The sequence below is a fragment of the Montipora capricornis genome, unplaced genomic scaffold (genome assembly GCF_036669925.1).
Source record: "Montipora capricornis isolate CH-2021 unplaced genomic scaffold, ASM3666992v2 scaffold_298, whole genome shotgun sequence".
NCBI lineage: Eukaryota > Metazoa > Cnidaria > Anthozoa > Scleractinia > Acroporidae > Montipora > Montipora capricornis.
Window position 1 is genome coordinate 5,001 of NW_027180039.1, and position 17,500 is coordinate 22,500.

At 40.3% G+C, this 17,500-nt stretch overlaps 1 protein-coding gene across 1 annotated transcript in view; it reads right to left on the reverse strand.

The window, feature by feature from the left end:
- LOC138035178 (endoribonuclease Dicer-like) overlaps positions 1–12,990 on the reverse strand; it is a 15,735-nt gene extending 2,745 nt beyond the window's left edge. Inside the window, exons 1-10 of the mRNA XM_068882001.1 lie at positions 12,425–12,990; positions 11,291–11,926; positions 9,815–10,015; positions 8,672–9,102; positions 7,444–7,610; positions 6,981–7,110; positions 4,500–4,715; positions 4,094–4,273; positions 1,828–3,798; positions 459–630 (exon numbers count right to left, since the gene is read on the reverse strand). Coding sequence (XP_068738102.1) covers positions 459–630; positions 1,828–3,798; positions 4,094–4,273; positions 4,500–4,715; positions 6,981–7,110; positions 7,444–7,610; positions 8,672–9,102; positions 9,815–10,015; positions 11,291–11,926; positions 12,425–12,686 — 4,366 coding nt within the window. The 5' untranslated portion in view covers positions 12,687–12,990. The remainder of the gene's footprint in view (positions 1–458; positions 631–1,827; positions 3,799–4,093; positions 4,274–4,499; positions 4,716–6,980; positions 7,111–7,443; positions 7,611–8,671; positions 9,103–9,814; positions 10,016–11,290; positions 11,927–12,424) is intronic.
- Between the last annotated feature and the right edge of the window lie 4,510 nt (positions 12,991–17,500).

Consider the following 17,500-nt stretch of genomic DNA (forward strand, 5'->3'; position numbering starts at 1 on the left):
CACTTACAGGCGGACATGTGGAATTCGGCTGGTACCACGCACTCTGACGCCTTGAACTGGTCTCCGCTTTGGAAAAAGGTTCATCCAATCTGCACACTAGTACAAGATATGATGTTTAGGTGTTGGGATACCACTTGCCCCCTTGGAAAAATGGAGTAACTATATTTACTGTTTTGTTTCTGTGTAGCTGAAGGTCTCTCAGTTCTTCCGAAATCGTCGGAAATGTTCCGTAACGTACTCAAGACCCTTAGGACAATCTTCAATAAAGGGTTTAAGATTCTCAGACAGCTTTGCTATTGATCAGTGTACGACTGCCATTAAGTCTTTGTTTCTGGCTGCGAGAGCGAGACCCCAAGCCTGAGTTGGGCTGAGGTGAACGGTGCTCTGTAACCAGACGAATTTATGTTGTGCTTTACGCTAAACATAAAGATCTTCAACCATTCAGAGTGTTCACTTACCGATGTAAGGCTTCATCATGCGGTAGTACACGCCCCAGATCTTGGTCAAATCCATACCGCTGTCCAAAAACACTGCACCAGCAACAGACTCAAAGATATCACCCAGGACCTTTGGAGCCTCGATTCCTTCGTCATCTTGTTCAGACACGATAATAAACGCGTCTGCAGTGACCTACAAAACAAAAACAGTCACGCTAGCAAATCAGTGTCTAGTTTCTGAGTAATGGGTCCATCAGGAGGATTTGCACTCTCTCTAGTAGCGATGTAATAGACTATTAATTCTTAGAGCAGATGCATGACTCAGATTCAGCCAACGAGAAAGCGTTACGTCACGCAAGTAATATTCGTTTGGGTAGCATGGATAATGGTCCTGGATGGGAGGTGGCGAGCGGAAAAAGACAGAAAGGTACCTCGTGCCTAACTTCCCGACCTATCCAATCGAACAGTTCGGCAATCGAACCCAATCGATTACCAATCGTTCGATTGCCGAACTCAATCGAACATAATCGAACTCACAAAATTTTGCCAATCGAACACAATCGAACGTTCGATTACCGAACGATTGGTAATCGAACCCAATCGAACGTTGGATTACCGAACGATTGGTATAATCGAACGTTCGATTAACGAACGCCGCATCGCATGATAGGCACGTGGTATTGGAAAATTCCGAAGGTGAACATTGACATTCTTGCAGTATGATGTTCAGTTCCTGGTTATTCAATAAAAGGTGACAATGATTATATTCCACGTGTTTTACTCAGTTTGAGGCGTCAAGAGACAATTGCATTGGATTAGTTCGATTTTGTTCGATTATATTGGTTCGATTGGTTCGAAAATCGAACTCACAGCAAAATAGGTGTTCGATTTTGTTCGATTGCCGAACCCAATCGCACGATTGGAGTTCGATTGGGTTCGATTGGTTTTTTGTTCGGTTTTGTTCAATTGGATAGGTCGGGCTAACTTGCGCCACATTTTGAACGCCGACCCTCAATCGTCGAGTACTGAAAAGTGTGTTAGTCGCGTAGCATCCATGCAACGCGATAGAAATGGAATGAGATTACTTTTTTGGTGCTCAAGTGGGGACTAGTGTCCTTATATTTCCCCAGCTAGCCTTGACAGCCTGTGAAGGAAATTGGGTTTGCCGAGGTCAAAAAGAATCTTTGATATACTTTGCCGTACTGCGACCAGCTCTCAGTTGACGTAGTAGCTTAGTTGGTTAGAGTGCTGGTGACCTAATCGCAGAGTACTCTAAAATGGGCGCATGTAAGTCACGTAAGTCATGCTCCCATTAAAAAGAGAAAGCACATTCAGGAGATTTCTATGACTCTCTCACCATTTTGTAACGCTCTCACATCGTTTTTCCTACCTTGCTCTGGTGATTTTTTTCCCTTTCTTCAGCTTTATGTTCCACTCTAGTGATAAAATTTTCGATCGTTTTGAACCACTGTAGTGACATCTGCTTTAAATACTTGTTATAGTCGTGTTTGACAGCAATGGCTGCAAAGATGTTGTTATTAACTAAAGCTTGGCGAATGTCTGTCAGCTCACCAGGAGATAACTTGGCGTGACGGAAGTATAAGTGTTGCGTGACGAGGAAGTCCAATAGAGCGTCCCCAAGAAACTCCAGTCTTTGATAGCATGGCGTGACGCGGTTGGTGTGGTACGAGGCGTGTGTTAGAGCCTCTAGTAGATACAATTTAGAGCGGAAAGTGTAATGAATGGAGTTTTTTTCAAAGTTCTTTAAACCGGAAACCATGCGTGACACCATATCTTCACTGTCGCTAGCTCCTGTCATGGTTGATCCTCGAGTCCAAAATCTCGTGTAACAACCCGCTTTGCTTTTCTCTGCAAACTCGTTAAGGTCATCGTTTCCGTCAACTTCAGGAAGAACCTTAAGACCCAGGAACCTCATAAAACGGAGTGCGCCAAGGTACCCACAGGAGATCAAATATGCTCCTATGAGGGCTTCCATGCTGTCAGCAACCGACTTGTCCGATATTACCTGAATATTGCCTTTGGCTGCCCTGAGGTCACAATCCTGGGGGCCAGCCCCATCAGCATATTCAACGTCCATCTCCTCCTCGATAGCACCAAAAGTATCGGAGTCGACATCTATGGCTGCATCACCTGAGCCCGTTATGCTTTCCTGCGGCAGTTTGGTAAATTGGCATCCCGTGGGGCACCATGTATCACGTGCCAGCGGCGTGCACTGTTGATACCCAGCTAAGGTCTTCTTCGCGGCTGCACGGTACAGCGCCAGATTACTGATCTGCTTTTTCTTCCGCTGTGTCAGTTTCCCCTCGTCTTTGTCTTGATGACTCATAAAAAGATGAAGCGACACTGCCAGCTTCAAGAAGGCGTCTCCGAGCATCTCGAGCCTCTCTAGGTTAAACGCGTCTCCACTGTGAGTGGTGGTCAGGGCTTGAAGGACAAAAGCGGTGTCAGGATGATCAACTGGACCTCGCCTGCTACGAAACAAAGACTTGAGATCTAAAAACAGCCCTGGGAACTCGTCATCGTCATCATCGTAATCTTCATCATCATCATCCATGGCTGTCCCTGCAGCAGCGCTGCTGCTATCGACGTGTAGTAAACTCTTTTCATCATTAACACTTTCAGCACCAATGGCAGGGAGATTGAATTCATTTGTGTCATCAGGCACTCCAGCGATCATGCTCTTGACATCACCAACAAGTAAAAGAGTATTCACACGATGCAGAATAGAGGGCAGCATCAGGGACACACTAAGAAGAGACCCACGGATGGGCAGCACATCACACAACTCCGGAACAAGGTGAATAACGTCACGCTTACTCTTGGATGACACCTTTCTGTCCACTAAAAAATTTACTCTATCGGAAATGTCTTTCACTTCAATGAGAGGCTGACCCTTGTTAGTAATGTGCTTCCCGTAGCACTGCCGGAAGTAGCTTTCGTAGGTTTTGGCTTTGGATTTGTCCGGAAAGGGGGATAAGGGAGAGAGGTCTGGACGCACTTTCAAAACAGCAAACCTCTGCCGCCTCTGCTGGGAATACATGTAATTTTTTGTGACCACCACGTCCTCCTTATTTGGCGCAGTCTCAAAGTGCAAAGCATCCTTCATGCTGTCATAGTCCACATCATATCCAGTGTCTTTCACTAGGACGACAAAGTAACCGTCCGCTTCACCGTCTGTATGCCTGGCTTTGAATTCTACGGGTGTTTGGAGAATGTGCCTGAACAAAAATAGGTGGAAATGCTGAACAATTTCCAGGTCCTTGGCACGTAGCGGTGAGCTGTGGCTACTCAGAGACACTGTGACTTCACCGTAATCAGGATAAAGTTTGAATGGTCGCACCTGCAGATTGAAATAATTACAGTAAATAAGCTTTAAACGAAAGCCGAGTACTACTCAATAAATTTCACTGGAAGGACGACACTTTTTCACGATTTTTCTTCTCAGATACCGAAAAAAGGTATAGTTAGAATCAACTTGTGCACCACAACAGACAGCATAACGAGGGAAAAAACTCTACTCAATCGCTCTTATTAAAATGGTCACACTTTAGGATTCATCCACGGCTGAAGCGCTCAGTACCTTCAATTTGGAAGGGAATAGTCCTATATAGGTACGAGGATAATCTAGCACTAACCGCGGGAAGTGGAACATTTGTCAACAAGCCAAACTTATGGCAGGCATCATCTCTGAAGAATCGCGCACTGGCTTCCAGATCTTTCGGGTGGGTAAGTTTGGTGATTCTGATGCTGATGACCGTGAGGTAATGGGGTTGGTGAGTGTCCTGAACCAAGCTGCCGATAAATAACTTGGGGACCTGGATAAAGGAGGAATATATCAGGAAACAACAGACTTCTAGTGCACAGAGACACTAGTTTTCTAAAAACTGTTGGCATCGAAACTAAATATTACGCACACCTAGCAAAGGAAAACAAAGCAATTACAATGTAACAAGAAACGAGATTTATGCTTGTTCCTGAATGTCAAAACTAGAATTGCTTGCCAGAGGGAACAAACCCTAAATGTTGAGGTTAATTGCCTACCTTCCTCTCATAGATTCGCTTTCGTTTCCTCGTTCCTGCTTTCGTCCTTTTCCTTCCACCGGTTTCAGTTTCTTCTTCTTCGGGTTCACTTTCCTCGTCCGATAAGCTGCGGACTGGCAACAAGTTGTCATCAAGCTCGCCAATCCTGTGAAGCTCTTGGCAGGCAAAAAATGCCGCAGTCATCTTGGCGAGGTTCTTACCTCGCATGGGAGGACTCTGTTAAAAAATAAAACCGGAGAAAAACCATTAGCTCCGAGAAAACGACATCGTTGTGTGCCATTTACAAATGGTCTCAGATCCGAAGTAAAGAGCTTCCAAATGTAGAAGTCTTAAGAAAATTAAACAAGAATGTTTTTGGTTGTTGTAGCTGATGGAGTGCATATTGTTTGAAGGAACGTTGATGACATACTGTATGTAGAGATCTAATAAAGCTGTTAGTCATTGGTGTAAAATACAACCCCACGAAATAATCGGAATATTTCAAGGTATACAATTTGTTGTCCCCAGTCCATACATTCAGATGTCCACAACGTTTTGCTCTTTTACAATTATTATATAAGCTCTTTCTTGATTTCTATACCGAAAAAGGTGACGTGAGACTACTGTCAGAAAGAGTAGGGATTAACATGCTATTCACACTTCATTTACGAGTATAAACAAAAATTCAATTTTTTCGGACTTACAGATTACGCTCAGTGGTGAATACAGGAGTTTATTTTCAGTGTATATTAGTGTAATGCTATTATTCATATTTTAGGCCACAAGAACACAAAATAAGGATAAGGTCTCAATAGGTACGCTGGATTGCAGAATATGGCCAAACTGCGCACTGTTTTGCAGTCAAATCACACCGGCGACTCAGAGTTGAAGAAAATGGGTAGCAGAGTTGTCGAAAATGAAAGAGAATTGCCACTAGTGCACGAGAGTTGCCAAACGTAGGGGAGCTGAAGAGTTAACATGCCAAACTTTTACCATTAGACAAAGTTATGTACCAGTCAAATTGAAGCTTCAAAATCCTTCCCCCGTGCATACCCCGGGCATTTGAATAAAAAATTTCCAAAAATTCAAATGCCCGAGGAGTTTCCCGGGGGTGGGGGGTTCACTTTGACTGGTACATTACGGGCCGTCAGGTGGATCAAATAATTAATTCTGCAGTGTATGTTTAGGCGGTAAAGTGAATCCATGAATTGTCCACTGAGCATTTGCCCTAGTAATGCACCTATCAATGTTAAGCCCCAGGGAGGGGAGGTCGGGCATGGGGGTGGGGATTTTGACATTTTCATTCAAAAATCTTCAAATTCCCCACCCCTGGGACAAAATAAATGGTCAAAATGTCCACATGGCGGCAAGTGAAGGTGGTAAAATGTCCTTTGTACGATCAAAATCGCTAGCCTGGGGAGTCGTCACATACGATCAAAATCCCTACCCTGGGGACAGACCTCACGATCAAACTCCCGTGGTTAGCCCAACCTCCCTGGGGCTTAACATTGATAGGTGCATAATGTGAATGTAAAGGGGTACAAATGAATGTTGTCCCACTCGCACAAAACCATATTGTCTGATTTCTCATTTCCTTACTAGGGCTAATGCTCAGTGTGAAATTTACGGATTCACTTTAGCAATTTAACATACACTACAGCTGAGTAAATTCCCCGATCCATCATTTGTGTCCTTAAGCACATGTGTCGCAACCGTTGATTAGTACCGTCTGTTTCTTTTCATTAATTAAGCAAATTGTAGCACTCTTTTGTCTTAAGGACGTTCGCGCCAATTGTTTCTGCGTATCCTTACTGCGCACGCAAATGCACTGGCCACGTCATACACCAGCGCGCGCGCTAAGAAATAAAATGAGAAATGACAGGGCAAAAGGCCATTGCTATAGCTTTGCCTGGACTTAACAGTCTTGGACGGTCGGTGACCCCTATTTTTCTTTCCAGAAACGGATTTTATTTACAATTATCTCCACGTTGTTCAAAAATGAACAAAAAATCAATGTGGGAAGAAGATTTCTGCTCACGGGACATCAAATCCTGCCATCTTGCGGCTGCAAGGCGCGTGAAACTGTGGTCGCTAAATGCGAACTTGATCTTTAAGGAACCTCACCAGTTGACTAAATTCACTTAATAAGTCCACTTAAACAATATTTGGCAGAGAAGATTTCACTTCAAAGATGTAATTGCGATATATTTGGGTTTACAGACACTGGCCTTATTCGCTAACGAAGCCCGATTTTGTCACATTTTGGGTGTTTTTCCGGGCATGTTCTCTCCAAAACGAAGTCGGTGACCCCCCATTTTTTTACATTTCTGACATAACTAACTCATCATCTTACAGTGGTAAAAGTTTCAGAAAAAAATCAATGTTGAAACTTTTTCGCGCGAACGTCCTTAATAGCCACCGTTCAGCATCAAAGCATGACTCTGCCAGAAGATGCACTATGGTAGTCAAGATTAGAATCAGAGCTAAAGACTTTGCACTCACAACTATAGTTTTACGGAGTTGGCAATTTGTGGGCATTTCCAGTTCACATATGTAACCATCACTGTGCGACTTGTAGTTGTACACTGGATTGAGGTGAGTGAATCTATCACCTGGCAGCTTGGAACAGTACCTGGAAATAAGTCACAGAAAAACAACAAAATGTTTCAGCAGAAAAACAAAGGAAAGTAATACAGAATATTTGGGTGTTGATTATCAGGAATGTAATTCAACCAAGGTGGTCTGGAACTCTTCTCTCAACCCTTTAATATCAAAGAAGAAATTCTCCTAACTTGTCCCCATACTTTTCTAATAAAATTACTGGGGGAAAGTTACTAAAACATCAAGAAAATTCTCCTTAGGCAATCAGATTCAGGTGAAATTTGATGCTGATCACTAGTAGCCTAAGTGGGGCTTAAAGGGTTACATAAGAGTGAACTGCAGAAAAAAGGAATTCATTTGTCACCAGGACAGGAGATCGAGACTGCTACTCATAGTCACTCTTGCACCATTCTTTGTTTGATATGGAGGTAATAACTGGTCAGCTTCAGCCGCCTGGTCACATTCTTCTTCAGTTGGTTCCTTGCGGTTGTGGCACCTCTCCAAGAGGGAGCGTTCAATTGCTTGCATGGTCTTAGGGATTAACAAAAAATTCATGATTAATAATCTAATTGAACAGACTTTTCTTTTCCGTGCCATTACACACCCTCTGTTACCATGATAATGGTTTTGTACCACTACTGTACGTATATCTTTACTAATTTTGATAACAAGCACATAGTCTGAGCTTGCCCATTCATCACAATATACGAGGCCATTAATTATATTTAATTAATTAATTAATAATAATAATAATAATAATAGTAAATTATAATAGCATCACATCTAATGATTAGGAACGGAGTACTAATAGGCCATTTTCAAAGTATCAAACATTAAGCTTGATAGTGAGGTAGTGAGGACAAAAACAATAGAAACACGGAATGAATTTGAAAAGTATTTACATATCATCCACTTTACTTTGTCTTTGTCCTGAAAACCTCTCTTTCAAGCTGAATTTCCATATATCGAAAAGGGGCTATTAATAATTAGTAAATATTAATGTTATTGATAAGTCATAAATAACAAATAAATAAATAAATAACAAGTTATAATTAATTTAATTATTGTGTGTGTCAATATAGCATATATATTTTCATATAAAAGCTGTAGTGTGGGACTGAATTTTAAATCTAAATTTTAAATTTACTCCAACATAGTTATGTGTACACAAACTTAATGGATTTGCCAAGATAATCTGAGGCGCCCCGGTTGTTCAAAGAGCGGATAATGGTTAAGCCAGTGATAAATCGCTATCCAATGGGTAAAAGGTACTTCAACCAAGACATTTTATATGCTGGTTAGCGACTCATCTACTCTTTGAAAAACCAGGACCAGGACTTAATCGTTAACACAGCCTAGCTCGCAGAGAAACAATATATCTCTGAGATATGTGTAGTGCTAGCAACATAAGTTGTCAGCATGAAATGACTGTCAGCCTTCCCAATCTTGGACTCTCATGTCTGTTGCTGCAAGCAATTAATCCATGCTACAGGAATGTTACACTAAATATTAAAATTAAATAATAAATGTAAAAATTTGACAAAGTACAATCTAGCCAATCATTATTTACTATGAATGATGGATAACAATACCTCCAATTCACTATCTTTTTCTTCTTTCTCTCTTTCATCTACAAAGATGTAATAGATGGAATCTTTTGCACGGGCCCTACCCTTTGATTGGAGATAGGAGCAGACATTATCTGGAAAATCAAAACGGCAAACCACATTGCACTTGGGAATATCTAAGCCTTCCTCAACAACACTAGTTGCAATCAACAAGTTAAATTCGTGTCTCCTGAACTGCCGTAGAACTTCTTCTTGCTTTTTCCAGTCCATTTCTGTTTCTTTGGAATAGCCAACTCTTTGAGTGCCCATACCGTGGCCAATGACAAACTTGCTTTTGACAAAGGCAAGCTCACGATCTTGCAGAGCAGCAAAATTGATCTGCTCACTAAGGATGACAGCTGTCCATCTTTTCTCAACAAAGACAATGCCACAGAGTTTGCTCTCTTTTTCACATTCTATAAAGCAATAATTTTATTCGTAATTATTATTATATAATTGCCAAACTAAATTAACATGAAATTGACGGTAACAGACATTAAAGGTAATTTAGCAACTCAATAACACTGAATACAAGGCACTGTCATATTGCCTTTCTCCCAGTTTAGATCAACAATGCTTGGATAGCAAAAATTATGCAGGCCTTCTGACATTACGCGATGGTGCGCTTTCGCACAATATCAACCTCAAATCACATCCGATCGCACAGTTCACGAAACATTGCATAATTCACAAAAGAATGCACAGCATTCATAAAATATAACATAAATCAACACGTTTCTTAGGAATTCCTGCATAAATATGCCATTTTTAACATGATTTGTAGCATGTAGCATGTAGTTATTAGCAACTTTGCACCGATAGTGCAGACTAAAAGACCTTATATCCCAACTAATGTCAATCAAGATGCATAATTACTGTTCCCTTGTGTTCAAAATGTCTTAAGGGCAGCAAAAAAGAGCATTTCTTATCCTGAAACCTTATAAAACAAGCTTAAAAATTGCTCAGGAAAAAATCGCATAATTTACATTTATTTATTTATTGCATAATTGGCCTTTCCAATCACATAATCTGCCCTGCAAATTTCGCATAATTTGCATTTTTCATCGCACCCTATCAGAAGGCCTGATTATTGGGTTGATATTATTTTAAGTTCATATAAACTCTCACCATTGTATATGGAATTCCCATAATTTTTCAAAACACTTAACAACTTCTTTAGCTTGGGCATGACACAGCACTGTTCGCAGCCCTCTGGAACATCAAGACTGGTTGATGTATGGTAAACACTTTGCAGTTTTCTCAGTTGGGTGGTGAGTATATCACAAAGTTGCTGTTCCTCTCTGCTAAGTTGAAACAAGACTGATCTCTCTATAAGAAAATAATTTACACATTAGAGTTTTCCAACAGGTCGGAACAAACTGCAATAATCTTTGACTTTACAGTGAGCTCAGAACTAAGAATTAAGCCAGGGTGGATAAGAGATGTACTGCCAGCTGTTACAAAATTAAAATGTATTAACAAAGGTATATTTCTTTATGACCCACAAATGTTGAACACTTTATAATCAATAATGATTAATTCTGCCTTTATCTTCTCCATAGAAGCTTTTCCTATTAGGCTTTTAAGAACTTGATCTATGTAACAATAAATTATGAGCTTGAAATTTCTATCGAGGCCCGAATCAACCATCACACATAGAAATCGAGAGCGCAATTAATATAATCTATTTTTCTTAGTATAAATCTACTAGTGGTTCAAAACTTAACACTTCAAAAATACAAAGAAGCAGCTGTCAACTTGTGGACAATTGCACTCTGTTACAAATATAGGCTACTCTTTTTACTCATTTATTTCTACAACAAAATAGATAGTGAGCAGCAGAGCCAATAAGAGAACAGCATGCAATTGTGATAGCACACTAAAGTAGATTTAGGATGGACAAAACCTTGATGGCATCTCTTCAACAAATCTATGCTCAAGCACAACATCAAGAGTTGTCTTTCGGGTGCAAATGGCACAAGATGTTGCACAATTTTTCATTGACTGAGAAATAAGATGGATATTTTACTGCCAAACTAAGAAAATTTGAATTACAACTAAGAATTAATTTCTGGAATGTTTATTATTCTGCAACCAAGAAAAGGAGTAATCAAACCATAAGAAAAAAGTGCAAACCAAAAATTTAAAATAGTTACTGTCACAGCTTGTGGTTTTGTCATCTTAATTGTATCTGATCGGTTTTCCTTTCCAACACTAGAAAGCAATTTCACAAATATTTGTAGTGTTCCTGATTTTCTTAGTTTCACACTTGTACATGTCTAATTTTTCCTAGGGCTTCCTGACCCCAGAATGGCTGCCTATTTAAGGAAATGAAATTTTATTGTCAGAATAAGTAACAGATTTTAAGAGGCAGGTACAAAAGTTGGACCGCATCAACTTGGACAGCTCACCTTGAATGGACGTAAAAAAAATGATAAGGTCTCAAGAAATCACCCTAGTCCTAATCTTTAAGCTAACCTTGGAAAAATTGGTGGCATAGTTTTGGCTTACAAAACTGTTTTTCGCTTGATCCGAGGTGATCAATCCGACTTGATCCGGTCCAACTTTTGTACATGTACCTGCCTGTTTTAAAAGTCTCCATACCTAAGCCTTTGACTAAGCATTCTGCTAATCTGTTGGCTGCCCAGGGCCCCAGTTCTAGTAATGCCTCTTCACAGTCTTTGAGTTCAGGAAGCAAATCTATTCCTGGTCTTAAAACTTCTTGAAGCCTTTTAACTAAGATGTCTAAATCATTGTCAATCCTGTTATTTGAAAATGTCACAACTTCCTCCTTTGGCTTGGCAGCAAACTTCTCAATCTCTTCATCTTGGCTTGTCTCACATGTCGATCTCAATGTGCACTCCAGTTCTTTTATCTCAGATTCTATATTCTGTGCTTTCACTTTCCTATGTACCACAGCAGCTGTTAGCCCCAAGACTTTAGGGCAATCTTCTGTTTCACAACCCATAAAAAATTGCATTATCTGCCTGTATGGATGTTTCTTTTTGGCATGGTGGCATTCATCAAAAATGAGCAGGTTCACTTGTGAAAGTTTAATGAAGGTGTGGCTAAGGAGATTAAGAAATATCTGTGCCGTCATGACTAAAACATTGTTTTCATTAAACTGTTTTTGCCATTTATATTTGTCCCAGAAGTCCACTCCCATCTCTCCTACATAATGCTGGACCTTCAAATCTGTGTGCTTGCCGATGACCTTAGCTTGCTGGCTGGCTAAAGGGACTGTAAAAATAATAGAAACCCTATGTTATACAATGCAAGCTCATTAAAATATACCAGTTGAATATTGAATTAAAGACAAACAGTGACTCCCCAGTCTATACAATTAACTACAACTCAATCTTAATTAAATAAAAGGGCAAGAGGCAATTAATGTTTAACGCTTGGAAGCAAGGGCTATCGTAACAAGTATTTCTTCAAATGACCCAAACTTTCGGATCTGCCGCCATATTAAGACGAGACCCCACATCTCCCCTCTCCTCTCCTCTTGCCCATATACTTAGCTTACTCACCAAACCCCATACCCCACCCGTGCAGTAATTATTGTCTTCTCAATAGCCTCCTGAACTATTCAGAGACTGAACATTTCCTTTTGCTTAAACCTTCGCTGATTTGGTTGATATTTGATTTCCGTTTTCTGGCTTGCCGCCGTAGATCTTTATTTCGGTCATCGTTTTACATTTACCGTACGAGAGGAAGTGTAGAGTGAGAAAGACTAACCTGTATTAACGAGGAAGAAGGTTCTTTTCCCTCCATTTTGAAAGGTTTCTCTTATTTGGTGAGCCATCTCCTTTATCAGCATCACACTAATAAACGTTTTTCCAGTCCCTGTACCAAGACAAACGATCGTGTTCCTTTCCTTGGCTCGTTCAAGAAGTTCCACTTGGTAAGGACGAGGGTTCATCTTTACTTCCGGCTCGAGTTCTGCTTCGCTTTCGATTTCGGAAGCTGACGAACTTTCTTCACTTTCTCCCTCTTTCATAAGGGTCGCTTCTTCTAATTTCGATTAACCAGGAGAAACTTTAGGGGCTGGCCCAACCTTCTAAAAAAGATGGTCACGTTGATTTTTCTGTGAAACAAGGAAAGTCCCCGTAGTAAGCCTCGATAGGTTTTCGGCGGAAGATCCAGGAAATTAAGTGACTGTATCACCATGAAAAACTTCGTTTTCTTAGCCAGGAACGAGAAACATTTCTCTGTAAGAAGAAGAAAGCATTCCTGCTGAGAAAACAGTTCAACAAAAAGAAAAAGCTTCGGCAAGCAAAAAGATTGATGAAAATGACTTAATTGTTTTTCCGAGAATTTAGAAGCCAGGTGGCTTCCCGGGGGGGTTTGCTTTTGATGGTTGTGATCGGTTATGTGCTGTTTTTAATTAATTTAATTTTACAATGAGGCAGTCGTGATGATAAAGTGACTTCATTGTAGCCACACTGCTTATAACAAAGTGCGACCCTATCATAGTCGGCTTAGTCGTAAAAAAGAACTCCACACAGCAGCACATCAATAGAACAGCACTCCCCCTTCTCACGGGCCTGACTTGAGTTTCCGGGAAACGGACGAACCAATCACAATCTGTCGCCAGGCAGGTGCGGGGTGAGAAATATTGATTGTGACAGAACCATCTTTTACTGGAGTTTTTCTGTCTACAACATTTGAATTGTGCGAGAGCAAGAGCCTCGTTAATGTGCCACTAAGTTGTTTTATAGCAGCCGGCTCAGTTACATTGTCTGTGTATTTTCCGTATTCAAAATGTGTGTGAGGTTACATAATATTTTAAGCTGAAAGAAGAATCAGCGACGGTTGGTCGGTTATAAATTTGATTAAGGGCCGCTGCCTGTAAATATCAAATATCGTCGGACAGTTCGAAAAAATCGACCTCCATTTTATTTCATTAAAAGTATTTTCGAAAATGGAGATAAAATTTTTCAGCGAATTTTATTTTTCGAGAAATCGAGCATTGTCTGATTTTGCCCAGGTGGGGCTTGGAGCCATCCTCAAAATCGGCAAATTTTGCGAATGTTGAGCAGCCTCGCAAGCAAGAACGTGAAGAAACGGAAACTATGTTTTATATCTCGTATAAGTATACCATCTGAACTGCTATAAACCGATAATTGATCTTTTTCTTTCGCTTTTTCAAACGATTTAGAGGCCCCCAAATGAACCCCCTCTAAAACGTGGTCGTTTCGCTTATATTTTACTTTAAATCCAAGGGTACCTTGGATTATCCTGATAAATTCTCCAATTCTCTATTTTCGAATTCCCCATAATACACTTTGTTTGCCCCCCAAATTTTGCATAAACCATTGTTTTCAAATGCTCTTGGGAATAGGCAGTGTCCCCAAGAGCATTTGAAAACAATAGTTTAAGCAAAATTTGAGGGCAAACAAAGTGTATTATGGGGAATTCGAAAATAGAGAATAGGTCTTTTTCGATATTATAAAATTCAGCTTGATAGTGAGGCAGTGAGGACAAAGACCAAGGATAGTGGATGATATGTAAATATTTTTCACATTCTTTCCTACGTGTTTCTATTGTTTTTGTCCTCACTGCCTCAATATCAAGCTGAATATTTAATATTTCGAAAATGGTCTATTGAAGCTTCTTTGGGGAACCAACATTAGCGCGTGACAGTGCTTGCATGACGTACAGTTTAATTTGCATTCGGTGCGATTTCCATTGTCATTACTTTTGACTATTGCTATTAGGGGCGGACCATTAGAAATCACGGGAGGAGGGGTGACAATTCCCCCAAAAAAATTACTGTAAAGGAAAATTGCAAAAAAAAAAAAAAATTCCTGCAAGCAGTTCACCCTTCAAAAAAATTCCTGCAAGTAAACTGAACCAACTTATGATATCAAAACACAAAGTCAAGTAGTTTTAATGTACATATCAAGGATATAACTTGCTCTTCTATCAAATGAACAAATTTTGCATGTATTGATGTTTTTAGAAGTGACAATGCAACAGATTACATCTGATGTCCTCGTCGTTTAAGGAGAACCATATTTCAAATGTAGAAGAAATATAAAATAAATTTACTATAACAAACCTTCAACAATATTTCTTTTGAAATCATAACAATATTAAACAAGTTAGGAACCAAAGTCACTCACAATTAAATTCGTTATATCTGATTTTTCTCTTTATATGTATCTAAACAACCATTTCAAATATTAAAATTCAAGTAATATGTTAAATATATATTAAATAATTATTTTAAATCAAGTAAAATAATCTTACCATTTGTATTCAGCTGTACTTTAAACTTTCAACAACTTGGGTAATATAAAAAATATTGAAGGACTGGAAAATACTTGCTGTGGTTCAAATTCTAAAAATTCGACTTTTCATTAGCCAGATTTGTTCAGATTTGGCTGTGTTTTATAAGAAAATCTCTTTCTTTAATGGCACAATGCATCCCTTAAAAATGTGCTGGAAATCAGACGACCAAATCAGACAAAAAAAGGAGCACTGCTTTAATAACAGCCAAATCCAAGGCTACATACCAGAAGAGGAAAAAAGCCTGTCCAATCTGAGAAAAGCTAAAACAACATTCGACATGAGGTACATTTGTTCTCTGTCCTTCAGTTTTCATAAGAATATATAAATATTGAAAAAAAAAACACACATTTTCTCTATTAAAGCACGCAACTGACACATTTTCTCTCTGGGAGAGACAGCAGGCTGGCACAGCTGGCCTTGTAAAGTGCACTGGTGGACAGCCCTCAACCCCTCAGGGATTCATCTTGTCCCACTGTGTATACTTTGCTGTTTGATGTTGGCTTGCAAGGTGGGATTTATACCCTGCCCTGCATTGCACACCGCACCGAAAAGTGCTGTGAGTCAAGCGTTCCACATTGCACTCTACAGGTAAAACATCAAACGGCTCTTGTAGGGCCCCCACCCTGCATTCCAAGACCGACACAACCTGTGCTTTTTGGAAGTAAATCTGGCAGTGAACTCTTTGAAGCACGATCCATTTGTCGATTGGACAGGATGTTTTTATCTTCGACGGAGAAAACAACCCCGATTATACGTACTATATTGCCTTCGAACTTCACACGCTTTTAGCCTTGGCGTTCAACTATAAAGAATAGTATCGACCAACACGACGAAGCCGAGTTTCCTTGACAAGTGAAAAAACGTCCCTCGAGGCATGAGGTGTGATACCTTTTATAATAGCTCATTTCTTTCTTGATAATCGCGATACTCGAATTTCGCGAAAATCAAGACTCCAAAGAGACTGTCACCTTGAGCAGTACTATAATTAAAATGTGCGAAGCTTTGCATTTCTTTAACATTAAAAGAAGTGCTGTCGAAAATAAAATCGTGCAGAGCTTTCACGTGGAAAAAAAAATTCATGCAGTCAATTTGCACTAAAAAATGAAAATGTAAAGCCCGGTTTACACTACAGAATATTTTTGACATGGCTCGGGTGAAATTGGCACCGGTCCCAAAAAAAAAATGTTCGGCTCGGATAAAATTTCCAGTGTAAACAACCTGTCCGTACCAAATTTCATCCGTGCCGAACCAAAATTTGTACCCCTGCTGGGACCTTCGGCGAGGTAGTCCGGGCACGGGGGAAATGGTACCGGTAGGAAAGAACAAGTAGTGTAAACACTTTAACGGGCCAAGTTTGAGCCTTAATTCGTATAGGCTAGCGGTTTTTTAGCGTACATTTCAAGATGGCGGCTCATTCTCAAAATCACGCGGACGTTCTTATATTATAGCTGAACTGCGCATGTCTCAAAGAGAAGTTGAGTGGGCCCAAAAATTTTGGCACAGTAAAAATGGTGTAGTGTAAACAAAGTTTGCTGGGCTCTTTTTTGGCACCCGTGCCAATTTCACAGGAGCCGTGCCAAAAATTTTCTGTAGTGTAAACAGGGCTTAAATAGTCGTTATTTCCCACCATATGTCTCGGACCTGTTACTTTCTACAGCTAACTTTTGACCTGTTTCAACCTTTGTTGTGATCAGTGCAGCAAATTCCAAACTAACTAACCTGTGTAAGTAAACTTTTACGAGGATATGGCTCTCTGTGGGTTTTCTAAACTTGGTGGTCCTTGTGACGTGGCCCGAGTACAGATTACCCCGCAAACATTGATTGTGTTTCTATCCGAGACTGTGATAGAGACGTAAAAGGACACCTAAAGTTTTGCAAAATCAGCGACGACTTTTGAGGTGCTAAACGAGGCAACACTTCACCTTGCTCGAGCAGGTAAACAACACATACCATGTTAAGTTATGTGTGTGATATTGCATTTATAGCGTATGGATTTTAGCAGTGATCAAATCACAATAGCCGGCAAAGAGTATCAAGGTGGAGTGGGGGGCGCTACACAGGGAAGCGAGATGGGAACGGCAAAGGTCTTGGCCCTAAAGGCTGGTTTACACGTACGACGCAAGCATAAGCATAAGTGCAGGCGTAAACACAAGGTTGTTTACACGTGCGATAAGCATAAGAACACGGTGACATACACAGGCGCAGTGAACAAATATTTTGGCACCAAAGTTTTAAATCCACAATGGCCTACACCGAGGAGACCAAGCTTAGTGACTAGATGTTGTTGCTTGTTCTTCTATTGCGAAGAAGGAGAATAAGACGGAAAGGAGCAATAAAAGAGAAGCCAAAAAGGGTTTGGGTGAGGGAAGTCTTTCCTAGACGGAAAGAGAAAGGCTAGTTTCATAACCTGGTGAGGCAGCGCGGGCTGGACGATCGAGAGTTTTATTTCAGGTATGAAATAAAACTGGCTACTATAAGGCACAGGTTAACAGCGCGAAAAGATCGCTTTACGGGGTG